This window comes from Xyrauchen texanus, chromosome 4 (assembly GCF_025860055.1).
Source record: "Xyrauchen texanus isolate HMW12.3.18 chromosome 4, RBS_HiC_50CHRs, whole genome shotgun sequence".
Classification (NCBI taxonomy): Eukaryota; Metazoa; Chordata; class Actinopteri; order Cypriniformes; family Catostomidae; genus Xyrauchen; species Xyrauchen texanus.
Genome location: NC_068279.1, coordinates 4,921,046 through 4,938,649, shown reverse-complemented (window position 1 = coordinate 4,938,649; position 17,604 = coordinate 4,921,046). Strand labels below are relative to the sequence as shown.

Below are 17,604 nucleotides of genomic sequence, written 5' to 3'. Positions count from 1 at the left end.
TCTAAGAAGTTTTTGGAAAATCGTGAAAAATGTTTTTTTTCCCTAAAAACATTTAAAAAAAAATTAAAGTAATAGAAAAAGCATACAAAATTTAATACAATTCTAAAAAAAATTATGAAAATATTATGGACATTCAAAAATTCTACAAAGTTAAGGAAAACGAATTGAAATTAGTACAATTCTAAAAACTCTTTGGAAAATTGTGGAAATAATAAAAATAAATAAATAATTGAAATATGGAAAAGCCATGGAGATTAGTACAATTGGAAATTTATAAAATTCTAAAATATTATTGAAAAATTATGGAACAATTCTAAACAGTCATGGAAATTTCTATAGTGAATATTTTCTAGTAATGTGCATTAATAACCTATTTCATCAACTGAAAATTGTGAATGGCGAACACAATCTCTATAAAATTATAGAAATTAATTGGGCAAATGATGTAGGAACGAACCCTACCTTTGCACCTGTTGGTTTAACAATGACTCCGGAAAATGAAGTTAAAGGTGTTATATGTAAGATTGACAACAAGCGTTTAAATGGGTACTGCAGTCCAAATTCTAAATATTGGAGAGAGTTGTCTTCCCCGCCCCAGACTCTAAACTCATGTGGGTTGCCAGATGTTGACATGCAAATTAGCCAGCTCAGCATCCGTTTTAAACGGCTTCAATCTGTCTCCATCTTCCAAAGGCATCTCCAATATTTATCCTTGTTTTACTACGCCTCTGGTCATGGTGGTGTTTAGATGAATGGCGAGGCTTTTTAGCTCAGGTGGAATCTGTAATCTCTGATCCAGTTCGTTTGCTGGCTTCCATGGCTGCAGCACACAGTGTTGTTTGCCTGAAAACTTGTTCAAATCTGGCAACCCAGTGGTGTCGTAATACTATTAGTGAGTGGGCAGTGGGCGGGATCACACAGGCCAAAACATAAACAGAAATGGAAACTTCAAAGTAGAATATACTGGCTGTTGCATTGTTATAGGAGAAGCCAGTATTTCAACGTAGCATATTTACTAATTCTCTAATGGCATATTATGATAAATGTATGCGTTAGTACAGTAAAAAATATTATGTACAGCGCCTTTTAAATCTGAGAATTTCAGTTTGATGCCACTTGGTTTTTGTATCTAATGCAATGTCATCCAGACATTTTAAGTGCAACTTAAAGAGTCCAAATACTTTTTGAAGTGACTGTATTTACAGTCAGATTGAATGCACACACTTTTGAAGGGATTGTAAAGATGGTGTGTTTTTGCAGTACATCTGTTGGCTCCAGTAAATGTGAAGGCAGTAGATGTCAAGGCATGGAATGCCACACTGCAGTGGAGCTGGTCTGTAGAAGCATATCAAAAACTGAACATGATCTGCCAGCTGCAGCTCATTGGCCATGAACACTTAATCACAGTAAGTTTAGTGCTCAGCTTTCACTTTTCTCAATGTGCTTTTTCATGTGATTTCTTTTTTTTTTATGGTTAAAGGAATAGTTCACACAAAAGTGAAAATTAAATAATTTTGTAATCAAAAACATTGAATGCAGACCCAATTGCTGAAACCAGCATGATGCCCCCCAATACAACACTAAAAAGAGATATTTAGCAGAATGTCCAGGCTGCTCTTTTCCATACAACCCAAGATGGCAGTGACTAGTGGCTGTCAAAATCCAAAAATAAAAGTACCATAACACTAGTCCATTTAACTACAAGTCCTCTAGGGGTTAGGAACAGATCGAAATGTAAGTTGTTTTCATATTTGGGTGTGCTTTCCCTTTAACTACAATAACTGGTAGAAATCAGTTAATCTATTTCAAAACTATTATGAATTGTTTTAATATTGTTCATAATTTCTAAGCTGATAAGATATTGTAAATTATGTTTAACTCTCTCTCTCTCGCTTTAGCGCAACTACAGCGGCATGGGTTTATCGTTTGTGGTGCTGGAGGGTTTGTGGCCTGATATCGAATACACTGTGTCTGTGCGCTGTGGTTCTCTTCACAGTTTCTGGAAATGGGGAGATGAGAACACCCCCTACAGGATCCACACTAAAATGGACCGTGAGTGGGTTGTCTTAGTCATACAAAATAAGTTAGCTTTGAGAGATAAGATTTGTCTTTTATGTAGTCACTACAAATATCAGCCAAGTTATATAAAGGTTATTTGAAGCAGTGGTCCAGTGAATAATACACATTCCCAGACACAGTGAGCTGTGATGCTTATATGGGCTATGCAGGTTCGAGGGCAGCTTGTGTTATTTCCCAGTCTTTTCACTTAATTTCCTGTCCTCCGGATAGGTCTTTTAATGCAAAGTACGATTAAAACGGGAATAGGACGTTTACACACTACATTGTTTTGCAAAGTTTCAAAATGTTTCTATGATATACTGGAAAACAATGATAAGCATTTCATGAGTTTTAAAAGCTTTTATTGGCAAAAACACTCAATATATGCAAAGAGTCAATATTTACAGTGCTGACCCTTGTTCTTCATAACCTCTAATTCGCTCTTGCATGCTGGATATCAGCTTCTGGGCCAAATCCTGACTGATGGCGATCCATTCTTGCCTTATTAGTGCTCGGAGTTCATCACAGATTTGCTTCTGTTTGTCCACTCGCCTTTTGAGGATTGACCACAGGTTCTCTATGGGATTAAGATCCAGAGAGTTGCCTGGCCACGGATCCGAAATTTCAATGTAATGATCACCGAGCCACTTCATTATCACTCTTGCCTTGTGACATGGTGCTCCATCATGCTGGAAAATGCACGGAACATCACCAAATTGCTCCTGGGTCGTTGGGAGAAGTTGCTCTTGCAGGACGTTTTGATACCATTCTTTATTCATGGCAGTGTTTTTGGGCAGAATTGTGAGAGAGCCCACTCCCTTGGATAAAAAGCAACCTCACACATGGATGGTCTCATGATGCTTCACCGTTGGCACGACACAGGACTCATGGTAGCGTTCACCTTTTCTTCTCCAGACTATCGATTTTCCAGATGTCCCAAACAGTCGGAAGGGGGCTTCATCAGAGAAAATATCTTTGCACCAGTCTTCTGCTGTCCAATCCTTGTACTTCCTGCAGAATTTCAGTCTGTCCTTGATGTTTTTCTTGGAGAGAAGTGGCTTCTTTGCTGCCCTTCAGTCTTCGCCTCTGTTCATGCAGATGCACTCACACCAACCTGCTGCCAATATTGAGCAAGCACTGCACTGGTGGTGACACTATACCATAGCTGACTCCTCAGGAGGAGCCAGTCCGGGCGCTTGCTGGACACTCTGGGATGTCCTGAAGTCTTCTTCACTGCAGTTGAACCTCTCCTTGAAGTTCTTGATGATCCAGTAAATGGTTCTTTCAGGTGCAATATTCTTTGCAGCAATTTCCTTTCATGTGAGGCCATTTTGATGCAAAGCGATGATGGCTGTACGTCTTTCCTTAGAGGTAACCATTGCGAACAAGAACACAATTATTGGAAGCACTTCTTCCCTCCGTTTATAGCAATCAGTCTGCTCTTATAATCCAATCAGAATGATAGAGTGATTTCACCTGACTAGTACTCGTTCACACTTTCCCAGGTGCTGCTGATATGATTAGTGAAATGATGTTAGCTGGTCGTTTTGTGCCAGGGCCAAAAAACAGTGAAATTTTGGTTTTTGTGATAGTAAATTTTTTGGCCAATGAAGCTTTTTTGCAATTATTTAAAATGCATCTGATCACTCTGCACAATAATCTTGAAACAATGTGAATCAACACCACAACAACTGAATCAGAAAACATTGCGAAACACAAAATTGATGTCACTGCCAATACTTTTGTTCACGGCTGCACCTGTTAAAAGTTTGGATACATTGGAATAAATTTGTTTCTCATCTTTTGACCTAAAGGCTATTTGCAAAAATGCTATTTTTGTAGATAAATTAGGCCTAGATATGAATTTCTGTATAGGAAAATGCCTAATTGACATTTTCTTTAAATGGATGAGTTGGACCAGAAGTTGGACTAGTGAAGGAAATGGAAACTCCTTCAATTCTTTTTAAAAGTATCCCAGTTAAAAAAGTTGTGAGAGCTGTAATCTAGACCAGTGATTCCCAAACTGGGGTATGCGTGTCTCTAGGGGTACGTGAGGTGACAATGGGGGTACGTGAATACAATTCTGAGATTTACCTGTCTTTTAATTTCATCACCATCTAACATAACTTTCAAACCCAGTTCATGTATTTCTCACTGGCACAAATAATTTGTGGTTAAAAAAATGCATTTACTCATGCGTCGTGCGTCACACAAGTATCTTTTTTCACCAGCCCAGCACACTGCTAGGTGACATAGCTTAATGATAGTAAATAAGATTTATTCTTCACTGTTTTAAGTTGGTATAAGAAGTTTTGAGTCTGTTGGTATAAGTTCATAAGCTTTAATGACAGGTGTCAGACATCCGGTGCGGCCAAAGAATTTTCCACATTCACACGCAGTAATTTTCACTCACATTTGCTTGCATGCAAGGAGACCGGTTTTCCCATTGCTGCATGATGTTTTTTAGCAAATGAGCTCAATCTTGCTAAATTGTCAAATGTGACATAAAAAAGCACTTTGAGCTGACCACGCAATTGCACAGATACTTAACCGCAATGCTCAAAGTTGGCCGGGAACACCGTACCTGCAATGATGCGTGGAACCGAACACTATTCTTACGTACCGAGTCATGATGAGGGGGGAGTTTTCAAGTTATGCAGTTAAATCATATCTAGCATACCACCCTTAATCGGTAAGACATTTATTCAGTATGTATATCATTAATATAACATGTACAAATATAACATGTTTAATAGAAGGTGGTTGATTTACAATCTGTGTTGAATATACATATTTTCAAAATACATTGTGGGAATGTTATATATGCGTTAGAGAGGGGGTATGCAAAAGGATATTGAATGTTTGGAGGGGTACGTCACTGTAAAAAGTTTGGAAACCACTGATCTTGACAAAAGATGGCTACTTTGAAGAAGCTAAAATATATATTTTTTGTCACTTCATAAATCCCATACTTCCGTTTGTGTTATTTCATATTTTTCATTTTGGCTGGTAATATGTAATTAATAACACTGTTGATTTATTTTCAGGTCCCGACTCTTTGGATGTATGGATCTGGATGGACAATGAAAACACAGGATATGTTTTGTGGAAAGTATGAACACATCGATTTTACATTCACCATCCTAAGAGATACACTGCAAAAATATTATTTTCTTACTCCGTTGTTTTGTTTTGTTGTAAATCAAGAGACATTTACTTGAGAAGCAAAATTACATTAGATACATATAATTACATATTTTCAGAGAAATCTAACCAGATATAATGAGGTTTATTCTTTAAACAAGAGGCAATAAAAATAAATATTTTTACACGTTACAAGTTTTTGTTCCTATAATCGATTGGAAAATTATTATTATTTTTTTAAGCATAAACTTCACTTAATAATTTTTAGGTTTCTGTGTAAACAAGACATCATATCAAGACGTCATTTTAAAATGTCTAGATAATTTTTATTTGTATTTTACAAAAACATAGACAAAAATACTGAGTAAGAAAATGAATTTTGCAGTGTATGAATCATAGCTTATTGTCATAAATATGTATAATGTAAGTGAGTGTGATGTCTCAATGAAAAGCATGTCTGTGTCTTTTCTTCTAGCCTTTGTCTGTGAGTGAAAGTCACGGTGCGTTAGACAAGTTTGAGGTTTCTTACAGCAAAGCAGAGGAAGACAGGTGGACAACGGTGTCTCTTCCTCGTGACAACTTTAGCTATCCCATCACCCTTAACAACAGTGGTGACATCACCGTTGCCGTGGCAGCACGGAACCCAGCTGGTCTCTCACAGCCTTCTACTGTGACCGCACCAGTGTACATGACAGGTACTACAGAGGGCCTGAAACACTTCCCAAAATAATGTTTTGCTTTTTAAATAGTAAAGAACCTGTTCTTATAAATTAAGAACTAGTGTGGCTATTCAAACTCGAACACAAAAAACAGCGATTCAGAATTTTCCACTGAGAAAGAGGAAGAAGAGCCTTCTTAAACAGGGAATTTATTTAAAATAAAATCCAGATGGGACTTTTTAACAAAAGTAAAATAATTTACCGTCTTTGTATGCATTTGAAATATCAAATACAATATAATAAATCTCACGTACACACTATTAAAGGGATAGTTCACCCAAAAATGAAAATTCTCATCATTTACTCAACCCTCATCCCAGATGTGTATAACTTCTAAACGCAAACAAAATTAGCTCTGTAGATCCATACAGTGCGAGTGAACGGTGACCTGAACTTTGAAGCTCAAAAAAGCACATAAATGCAGCTTAAATGTAAGCCATGCTAGTCTTCAGAAGCTATATGAAAGGTGTGGGTGATAAAAAAAAAATCAATATTTAAGTCCTTTTTTACTATAAATGTCCACTTTTAATTTCACATTTTTCTTCTTTTGTTTTTGCCGATTCACATTCTTCATGCATATCGCCACCTACTGGGCAGGGAGGAGAATTTATAATAAAAAAGGACTTAAATATTGATCTGTTTCTCATTTTATCACTTCTGAAGTTGTATGGATTACCTTTATGCTGCCTTTGTGTGCTTTTTGGAACTTCAAAGTTTTGTTCACCATTCACTTGCATTGTATGGACCTCCAGAGCTGAGATATTTTTCTAAAAATCTTAAAATGTGTTCATCAGAAGAAAGAAAGTCATACACACCTGGGATGACATGAGGGGGAGTAAATAATGAGAGAATTTTCATTTTTGGGTGAACTATCCCTTTAATACTCCCCTGCTGTGGACTAGTGGTAAAAATATGTTACGTGTAAAGTTGTTTTATTTCATTAAAATATCAACTATACTAGGGTCTATATCATGGTTATGCAAAACACTATTGTTATTATACTCTGATGGATCTATTTTTATTCGTCATGTGTTACTTTTTCATTATTTGAATTATTTTTATATATTACAAATAAAGAAGCCATTTTTTAAATCTTGGATTGAAAAACATAAAAGGAAATATAAAAGATAAAATTACATTTTTAATAATTAGTACTTCACGTAGAGTTGTTTCATTGAAAGGTACAGCAATAAAAAACTCAAATATGTAAAAGGTTATTATTACTTTGGACTATTATTTTTTTAAGATGTTTTGAACCAATTTTCCATAAAAATGAGCATATTGTATTATCATTAAATTTCAAGGCTATTGTGATATTAAAATGTTTCTTATATAGTCCATACCTACAATAACTACTGTATATGTTAATACAATAAAACTTCTTATACTAATGATTTGAAAAGGAAATGTATATAAATCTAGAAGCAAATTTGTTGCAAAAATGATGTCAAAAATTATGAAATTAATCACATTTACTTTAATCTATTGACAGCCCTAAAAATAAACAAAAACAATAGGTAACAAATTTAGGCTAGTGTTAAATTAACCATGTGTTATGTGTGGTCTCACTTCCTGTAGATTCTCAGCTGTCTGATTCTGAGCTCTTGGGCACAGATGGAGGATTCGACGTGTCCTGGCAGCCTGATGCCAATGCAAGCAGAGGTTATGTGGTGGAGTGGGTCCCCTCGGGCTGCAGTGGGCTTTGCCCTGTTCACTGGGAGAAAGTACCTGAATCAAACGGCAGCATCAGGTTGCAGTCAGGTGATCATAATAGAGCCTTTTGCTAATTTTTTTTGCTAAGATTGTTTATAGGGGCGGCTGTGGCTCAGGTGGTCGGCCACTAATCGCAGGGTTGGTGGTTCGAATCCCAGCCCACATGACTCCACATGCCGAAGTGTCCTTGGGCAAGACCCTGAACCCCAAGTTGCTCCCAATGACAGGCTAGCACCTTACATAGCAGCTCTGCCACCATTGGTGTATGAATGTGTGTGTGAATGGGTGAATGAGTCACAGTGTAAAGCGCTTTGAATACCGTTAAGGCTTAAAAAGGCGCTAAATAAGTGCAGACCATTTACCATTTATTTTTGTCACAGTTAATGGAAAACTGAATGGAATTTACTGTAGATGTTTTTTCCTGTCTTGTTTACTTCACGACTGCATGTTTTCATCTGTGCGCCTCATTGATTTAGTCCTCCCTGTTGACTTTAGTTTCCCTGGAGGCAGGAGTTCGGTACACAATTTCTGTGTATGTTCTCTCAGCTGGAGCACCAGTACTGCTGCAGAGATGGCATGGATACACACAGGAGATGAGTAAGAGGACCATTACTGATTACCAGTCATAAGGCGCATTAACATATATTACAGTTGACAACATTATTCTGCTTTGAGGTCCTGTGTAAACACATGTTGTCATCGTGGTGGTGTGTGTGAATGGTAGCATTATGTAACACAAGAAGTTGTTGCTTTTATGAATAACAGATGTGATACCTTTACTGGAAAGTAAAAGTGTATATTTTTATATGATTAGTCTTCTAGTTTAGCTATGTAGATTTAGTTCTTGTTGTCAGCTCTCCAGATATTTTAAGAACAGGCACCTGGAATCCATATATGTTTGTGATTTATGATTATAGGTGACTGTTTGTATCTGAACCTGTTCTTCTCTCTCTTTTGCTGTTTCTTAGTTCCTTCACAGTCAGTCAGTGAGCTGTCAGCCAATCAGTTGGGATCTGATGTGGAGTTGTCATGGAAAGCCATTGCAATGGACCAGCAGAGAGGCTTCATACGTGGATACACAATCTATCTGGCAAATGCAGCCAGTCTGGAACTCATTGGTAAGTTTTACAGCTCATTCAGGCATGTGATAGTAGAAACAACCATCTGCTTATATGAATTCAACTGCATTATACATTATTAAGGTGTAAGGTTACAAGCCAAAATTGCTACAGTTCAGATGTTACTTGTAATGGTCAAAAATATTTTTAAAATTGTAAACATCAGTGGACAAAATACCTGTTAATAAAAATAAGTTATCAAATAAATAAATACTAAATGCATTACGGCATTTTAAATGTCCTTGTAAAGACAAAATATGTACAAAATTAAGCAAATAAGTACAAGAACCTGTTTTTGTTCAATATATCAGTTAATAATTGTCTCTTATGGTTGTGTTCCTAGGTAATGTGTCCAATCCTGAAGTCAAGTCATACAGGGTGAGGGGGTTATCTCTGGGGTCATATAAGTTTATAGTGAAGGCCTACACATCAGCTGGAGAGGACACAGGATCTACTGTAGCCATTAAACTGGAGATGAACAGTAAGTCATTATAGTACTCTTTCAGATTAAATTCTGCACAATATGTGAAATGCATACGTTTCTTCACTCTTAAAAATAAAGGGTACATTTAGCCAAAAAGAGGGCAATTTTAAGATCCTCCAATGAACTTTTTATTCTCTAGTTCTTCAGAAAACCAACTATGTAGTGCTGCTTAAGGAACCCAGAAACTGAACAACCTATAATGAAACATTAGGAACGTTTTGTAATCTCCAAATGACCATATAGCAACTACAGTGAAAACTGGTTCTTGATAAGAAGATATTTTCCTTAACTGATGCAAAGAGCATGCTTTCATATTTATAGTTGTTTATATGGCACACTATATACTATTACAATTATAGTTCAAATATAGTGATACTATTCTCTTTTCTTCTGTTCTTACCTGCAGCTGACATGTTGGTTGTTGGTATTCTGGTGTCGTTGGGCGCCATGTTCTGCTGTCTGATCCTCATCAGCATCTTCTGCTACAAGAAGAGAGAGTGGTATGACCTAATTATGGGGGTTTAATGGCATTTCCATCAAGTTATATCATTTCCACTAAATGGAATCTATTAGATCCAAATGGCTTATAATATTTCTGCTAAAACAGACTGTATTCTTTCTATTTGAGTGAACCTATTAGACTCAAAAAGACTCAAGCGATGCCCGAGTCATATTATACCCCAAAATCAAATTATGGATTTTTTTAAAAACTAAAATAAATCCTATTAAGACTATTAGGGTTTTCATGACAATCAAGTACATGTTATGCCAAAACCTACTGAATTGTATGTAATGCAAAAAAAAAGATACATTAAATTATAAAACACAATATAAAACATCATGGTATTAATTGTTGCTCTTCCTTTAATTTATGCAGATTTTTATATATACAAAAATGATTAGGCCCAGACAGGATTATTTCCATTACTGTATTACCGTCTTAAAGGGATAGTTCACCTAAAAATGAAAATTCTCTCATCATTTACTCACCCTCGTGCCATCCCAGATGTGCATGACTTTCTTTCTTCTGTTGAACACAAACAAAGATTGTTTCAGCCTTGTAGGTCCATACAATACAAATCAACAGGGTCCAAAAATGTGAAGCTCCAAAAGGCACATAAAGGCAGCATAAAAGTATGTAATTGATATGATGGGTGTGGGTGAGAAACTGAATATTTAAGTCGTTTTTTGACTACTTCAAACAGCCCTCCTAATCCCTCATTTCTCCAAAGAGTTCTTCTTTTATTTTTGCCGATTCACATTCTTCATGCATATCACCACCTATTGAGCAGGGAGGAGAATTATAGTAAAAAAGGGACTTTAATATTGATCTGTTACTCACCCACACCTATCATATCACTTCTGACAACATTGATTAAACCACTGGAGTCTTATGGATTACTTTTATGCTGCCTTTTAAGTGCTTTTGGAGCTTCAAAATATTGGTCACCATTCACTTGCATTGTATGGACCTACAGAGCTGAAATATTCTTCTAAAAATCTTTTGGGCTTTTGTTTGTTTTCAGCAGAAGAAAGTAAGTCATACACATCTGGGATAACATGAGGGTGAGTAAATAATGAGAGAGTTTTCATTTTTGGGTGAACTATCCCTTTAATGGTTTTAAATTTGGGCCTCTTCAAGGTAAAATATAATGTTAATTTAGGGATGAAATATGACCCACACTAACATCTTGACCTGGGGTTTTTGTATTGTTTATTTGAATCTAGGGTAAAGAAAGCATTCTATCCTGAAATTCCTGGACCTAAGGTACCTGGAGACTGGTCCTCTCCTCAGGTAAATATTTTATTTTTATATATATATATATATATATATGTATATGTAATTTCTCCATTCTCTTCCTCGCGTCTCGTCTAACGGGATTGTTGTTTGCGTTTAGGGTCCCCTGGATGTGAAGCCCTCCCCTCACAGTCTGGTCCACATCGTTGAGAGTCCAGAGTGGGACTTCAGAAAGAAGGGTCTGGTTCCAGTGCCAGAGGAAGAGGAGTCGTCTGAGAATGAAAACATTGATGTAGACACCGATTCTGATGAACCCGCCCTCCTGAGATACTACAACCAGGTGGTCGGTGACCGTTCGAACAGTAACCATGTTTCAGACTCGTCTGGTTCTTCAACCGCCTCGGTGGGATCCACACAAACCGAAATCACCTACACAGGCGTCCAGAGCCCGACCTCCTCACAGGTGACATACGGTGCTGGAGGTTACAGACCACAGATGCAGTCTGCTGAAGGTCCAGCTGATCCACAACTCGGATTTGATCCAGACTTCCAAGAGGAGAGCTTGAATATGGGCTATAAACCCCAGTGTTCCTGGCAGCTCGATTTTCCTGACGCAGAAAACTTTAGCGGTTCACTTGGCAGCCCAACATCTGTCACATCATCCCAGTTCCTTATTCCAGAATCTTCTGAAGAGAAACCGCAGCCTTCCAACACCTGGTTCCACAATCTTCTCTCTGGAAAATCCTGAGAGCACACTAATTCAGTGTTTCTTTTCAACATTCATGATGTTCACATTTTGAGGATGTTTTTCGCTTTGGTCCCTACTGGAAATCACTCACAATTATGTTATCAAACATCACTGCTGTTTGGGACTCGTGTTATTGACCAGAGAGGTGAATTACTACTGAAGAGCTGGGGGGAGTTGCATCTTCTGACGCTCGCTTGGAACAGTATGATGTTTACCCCTAGGGGGCACTGCCATATCCTTTCATACTAGTGTTCCTGTCTTGTAGCAACAGTAGCCTTAGACTTTTCCAGTGTTATCAGAGTGCTCCCTGAAAATCTACATTCATATGGAATCTTACCGTTCATCTTTTCTTAAATCTACTCACATTTTTGGTAGCAGTTAAAATTGGGAGATCAGAAAGTGTCAGTAATTGATGGATTCTCTCTCTCATTTTCCGGCTAAATTTGGCGGGAAAAGATGGCGGCTGTGAAAATGTATTGTTTGATCAAAAGCAGTGCATTGAGGGTTTGTACTCAATGGCTGCAATACTTCCATTTCAAATGGTTTGTTTCAAAAAGTTGTTACGCAGCTTAAGCTAAAATCTCACCGTTAATCAGTGTGTTTTACATGTAACGAAATGCTGACAGCTTACAAAAATCCACTCATTATAAAAACCAGACAGGCAAACATACCTCACTTACATGAGATTTTAAAATGATCCGATTTATTTCCGGTCTTGACGTCAAAACGTAAACAGTCATGCTCACATGAAATAAGCTGTCAAATGGGTTTTCCCTGATATAAGAACATTGTTTACGTGACCTCATATGTGGTCAATTTGCATGTTAAAGGAATATTCTGGGTTTAATACAAGTTAATCTCAATCGACAGCATTTACGGCATAATATTGATTATCACAGAAAGTATTTAAGACTCATCCCTTGTTTAAAAAAAAAAAGCACCACAAATCGTGGTTACATTGAAGCACTTACAATGGAAGTGAATGGGGCCAGTCCATAAACACAAAAATACACCATGTTTCAAAAGTATAGCCACAAGATGTAAACATAATTTTAATGAGGGAAAAAAATGTGTTCTACACAATTTTAGTGTGATTAAATTGCTTATATGGTTTGGTTTACCACGTTGCATCGTCACAGCAACCGAGTTGTAATATTGGGTATAACTTTACACAGATAAGATTTGTAAGCAATTTTATCTCACTAAAATCATGTTAACAGATATAATGTTTACATCTTATGGCTATAGTTTTGAAACGTATGCGTATTTAAACGTTTATTGACTGGCCCCATTCACGGCCATTGTAAGTTTCGTACTGTAACCACAATTTTTTGTAATAATTGAGGGATGAATCGAAAACTTTCATTCCGGTGAAAGATTGTGTTACTTCATGATTAAATGCAGCTAGCTAGTTATTATTGATGCTCAGTTAGTTCCATGGGTAGAAAATTACATTTATCTACAACTTTTGTTCCAAAGGTCAGTAATATTTAACAAAAATGGCATTATCCATACAATCTGTAAAGCATCTTGCAGGTTTTATGAATACATCATTGCATTTCATACTTGCTTAAATCTGGAACTCACTTCAAATCTCACAGATGCATAGCATTTACCTGGATATGACATCGGCAACCATGTGCACCAGTATACTTAGCCACATGTCAATACGCATAATGTAGGGTATATATTTGCTAATTTTAGAGATATTAGTCTAGGATTTCAGAATGTGCTCATCTGCTTGCTTTCAAGAAATCTTCAAAGAGTTTAAAATGACCACAGTGCCTCTGGAGCTTAAATTTATGTCATATCCAAAGAGCAGCAGCTTTTTACTATACCAGTCTCTCCATTATTGCTATGGATCGTGGGACCAATGTGTACCACAGGGTAAATAGCTTTAAAGGAATAGTTTTCCCTAAAAATTTAAACTCTCCCTTATGTCGTTACAAAACTGTTTGACTTGCTTTTTTCGGTAGAACACCTAAGTTGATGTTAGGCAGAATGTTCAAGTTGCTCTCTTCCACAGACAATGCAAGAAAGCTGCGGAAAAATCCAATCGTTGTTTGTTTACATCGTTTATAAAGTTACATTGTTAAAAGTAAAATGCTAATGGCGTTTTCAAGACCTTATGCATTGTCGGCTTATTAATAAGGATGTGCACAGTTACAATTTTAACATTCGACTAACTGCGAGGTTGTGACGTAGGAATGAAGAACGCTTATTGCAATTTAATTTCCTCAAACGTTACTCTAAAAACCACAAATAAAGTGCACAGTGAGCTATAAGCCTAAATGGCACAATACATAGATCCTCCAGTGATAAAATCTCACAAATACATTTCTTCAATCAAACTTTCAAGCCTGTATTGGTTGGACTGCGCTCTGCCTGGGCAGGTACATATTTCCGTGATGCAGCAAAGCCTCATCGGGGTGCTTTTGATTTTGAAATTTTGAAATCAAATAGCATTGAACTTGTCTAATTATTAAATGTGCACACCAAAGCAAAAGGGGAAAACACTGCCTTAACGTTTATCAAGCGCTGAAACTTAATAAAGTTAATAAAGAAAAAATAAAGTTCTTTTGAACTTTACTTGGTGTCTAAAAATGCGGCAATCTTACGTGAGATGCTGAAAGAAAAACGGGGAGATTCAGCTAGTGCAACAGTCAAAAGTGTCCGTCCGACGTGTGTTAACAGAAAGGGCATAGATTTGGCTTGAACATTGGGGGTGTAACTTGCTTGCTTGTTTTGATAATTGGGGGTCCCCCTCCCCCATCCCCCCTGGAATCTACACCCCTGGATAACAGTATATAGAAAAACGGCGCAGGCCCACACAAAAGCATGCTTGAACAGCCCCTAACTCACCCTATACTTTAATAACTGACACAAAACCGTCCGGAAAGCCCGACGTTTTTATCGTAACTCAACGAGATCGTGTCGGGTTAAAGACCTCTATTGCACGTGCAGAATAAACGAATAACGGTTAACCGAATGTCAACTATCCATGCACATCCCTACTTATTAAGCCATATCGATGTAAGATCATGTTTCTTGCATTGAAACGCTAGTTCAACAGCTGTGCTCATCATTCACGTTCATTGAATGAAAATGAGCTACTTCGACATTGTTATTAATAAATCCTTTTGTGGAAGAAAGAAAGTCATAGAGTTTCGAATGATATAAGTTTGAGTAAATTATGACAGAATTTTCATTTTCTGGTGGACTTTTTGTTTATCTGGCCTTGGCGACATCATCTAGCAACAACCTGCTTTTCCCAGAACTTAATCTAACATCCAAGTATTTGAGAGTTATGTGTGTAACATTACTGTGAAGGCCTTTACCTGAACACTGTGTAAATCTCCTGTCACTTTCTGCTGTCACAATAAGAACAGTCAGAATAACATATACGTCACAACGGGACAAGATGGCGTCTGTGCTCGCGCACATTACGCTGAGCCTGAATGGTTGACATCAACGTGGAACCAAAATGAAACCTACTTGGGTCAATTTTGACTTTAGAGACTTTAAAGGCTGTTAAACTGAGAATGTGTCTGTTTTGCATTTGATTGAAAGGGCATTAGATTAACATTATTGGGACTGAGTTTGGGTGATATTATGGGATAGGTCGGCATCTACAGTATATTGCTAAAGCTTTAAACACTACTGTGAAAAACTTTTAATAATGAACACCTACTAATGTTTATATTTCTTTATGAATGTGAAATGCATAAATATATGTATGTTATGTTTTTAAGGCCACACATATTAAACCTGAGCTTCACGGTCAACTTCAATATACTTACATCAGCTTTAGCTAGATTTCATAGCCCAGGAGAGTCATTTATTAGTTATGAAAATGGATAAGTAGCTTATTTTATATCATTTACACTGTGGTGGCAGGCTGTAAGTGTCAAAATCATCTCAAAAGGCTACTTTCTTCTTACTATCAGATTTTTCTAAATGTTTCTGAGCAGTGTGAACACAAAGAGAACTGTTCAGATTTGAGCGACTTCTAGATCACGTGGGATACCACACTACAAAGCATGTAATCCATTGTATATAAGCTTTTCTCTTGTGCGTGAATATCATCAGATGTGAAAATTGCTTCCAAGTTAATATCAATTAATATTACATTAATATTATCGCCTTTTTATGCATGGCAGATTCCACATTGTGTTTCAGTGTTTAGAGATAGAAGGAATTAGCTTGTAAAGAGGAATAACGGATAATAAAATTAGAAACACTACAAGTTAAAACACGTGTGTAGGACGTTTTAAAGATGTATCCAGGCATCTGGGCTCTTAATACTATGCTAATGCACTAACAGAATCATACCGTCTGTAGTATTATAGACAATAAAGCAAATAAACCAAGTTATGTTTTTCTGTGCTTATTTCAAAGGACAACAAATATTCAATATTGTGGGACAATTTAAGGTTAGATTTTGAAATCCCTATATTGAAATGGGCCTGATTTTCATTATTTGCGGAGGGAGTTCTTTTGTTTTGTCCTGACAGGAAGGTGGCAGTGCTCTTCAAAAGCGGGTGGACTTTTAACGGAACATTTAATGTAGGTCAGTTGTCCTCTACTTCACTATAAATCCACCACACCTTTCACTCTTCTGTTGTTTCACTGCACTCTCTATCCTAATGCTATAAGGACATGGGTTTTCAGTCTCAACAAAGACAATGAAAATCTAGCAATCGTAAGGGGTCATTAAAGGTATATTCCAGGTTTAATTGGCAAAATTTGTGGCACTAAAATTCATTTCTACTCGTCCCTCCTTTTCTTTATGAAAAAGCAACAATCTGGGTTACAGTGAGGGACTTACAATGAAAGCGAATGGGTCCGGTCTGTAAAGGTTGAAATACTCATCGTTTCAAAAGTGTAGCCACAAGACGAAAACAATATGTGTGTTTACATGATTTTAGTGTGATAAAATCGCTTACTAACTTTACTGTGTACAGTTATATCCAATATATACTGCCTGGCCAAAAAAAAGTTGCTGTTTGGATTTAATGGTCAGGTCTAAGCAAAAAAAGGAAGTCCTGAATGTACTGAATGACCAGGTTATCCCATCAATGGATTTTTTTCAGGCATATTCCAGGATGAAAATGCCAAGATTTATCGGGATCAAATTGTGAAAGAGTGGTTCAGGGAGCATAAGGAATAATTTGCCACCGAGTCCCGACCTTAACCCCATTGAAAGTCTGTAGAAGACTTCACGGAGTGGTTCAACTCTCCCGTCATCAATGCAAGATCTCGGCCAAAAATTAATGCAACTCTGGACGGAAATAAATGTGACGTTGCATAAGGTTGCATAATGAATGCGTGCCGTAATCAAAGCTACAGACGGTCCAATGAAATATAAGAGGATGCAACTTTTCTTTTGTCCAGGTAGTGTACACACACCAAACACTTAGTTGTGTACAGGTGTACCTAATTATCTAATCAGCCGATCGTGTGGCAGCAATTCATAAAATCATGCAGATACAGGTCAGGAGCTTCAGTTAATCTTCACATCAACCATGAGAATGGGGGAAAAAAATTTGGTCTCACAAACATTTCCATTTGCTTCCATTGTGTTTATATTGAGCTAATAATATTGTGACAGCTTGGGTGTATTTTTATTTGTGCATGACCCGTATGTTTGAGTGTACTTGTGTTTTTGTCAGGGTGTGGGTAGGTCAAATTTTGAACCACACAGACTTCTCTATTGACCTCCATTGGATTTAGATGCATGTGTGTGGGTAAGTGCAATTGTGATTGAGTGTACTTGCTGTAAATAACAAATTGAACCGTTCTACCATTTTAGACCTTATATAAACTGGGTCATATTGATCCATATACTAGTTTATAAATGTCAATCTCAAGTGCAGATTAAA

General features: G+C 37.0%; 1 protein-coding gene across 1 annotated transcript in view; it reads left to right on the top strand.

The window, feature by feature from the left end:
- The window catches only part of LOC127640144 (leukemia inhibitory factor receptor-like), a 33,933-nt gene extending 17,841 nt beyond the window's left edge, over positions 1-16,092 (top strand). Inside the window, exons 8-18 of the mRNA XM_052122563.1 lie at positions 1,261-1,406; positions 1,899-2,052; positions 5,106-5,170; positions 5,678-5,897; positions 7,500-7,682; positions 8,130-8,231; positions 8,603-8,752; positions 9,096-9,233; positions 9,643-9,736; positions 10,965-11,031; positions 11,135-16,092. Coding sequence (XP_051978523.1) covers positions 1,261-1,406; positions 1,899-2,052; positions 5,106-5,170; positions 5,678-5,897; positions 7,500-7,682; positions 8,130-8,231; positions 8,603-8,752; positions 9,096-9,233; positions 9,643-9,736; positions 10,965-11,031; positions 11,135-11,722 — 1,907 coding nt within the window. The 3' untranslated portion in view covers positions 11,723-16,092. The remainder of the gene's footprint in view (positions 1-1,260; positions 1,407-1,898; positions 2,053-5,105; positions 5,171-5,677; positions 5,898-7,499; positions 7,683-8,129; positions 8,232-8,602; positions 8,753-9,095; positions 9,234-9,642; positions 9,737-10,964; positions 11,032-11,134) is intronic.
- The last annotated feature ends 1,512 nt before the right edge of the window (positions 16,093-17,604 follow it).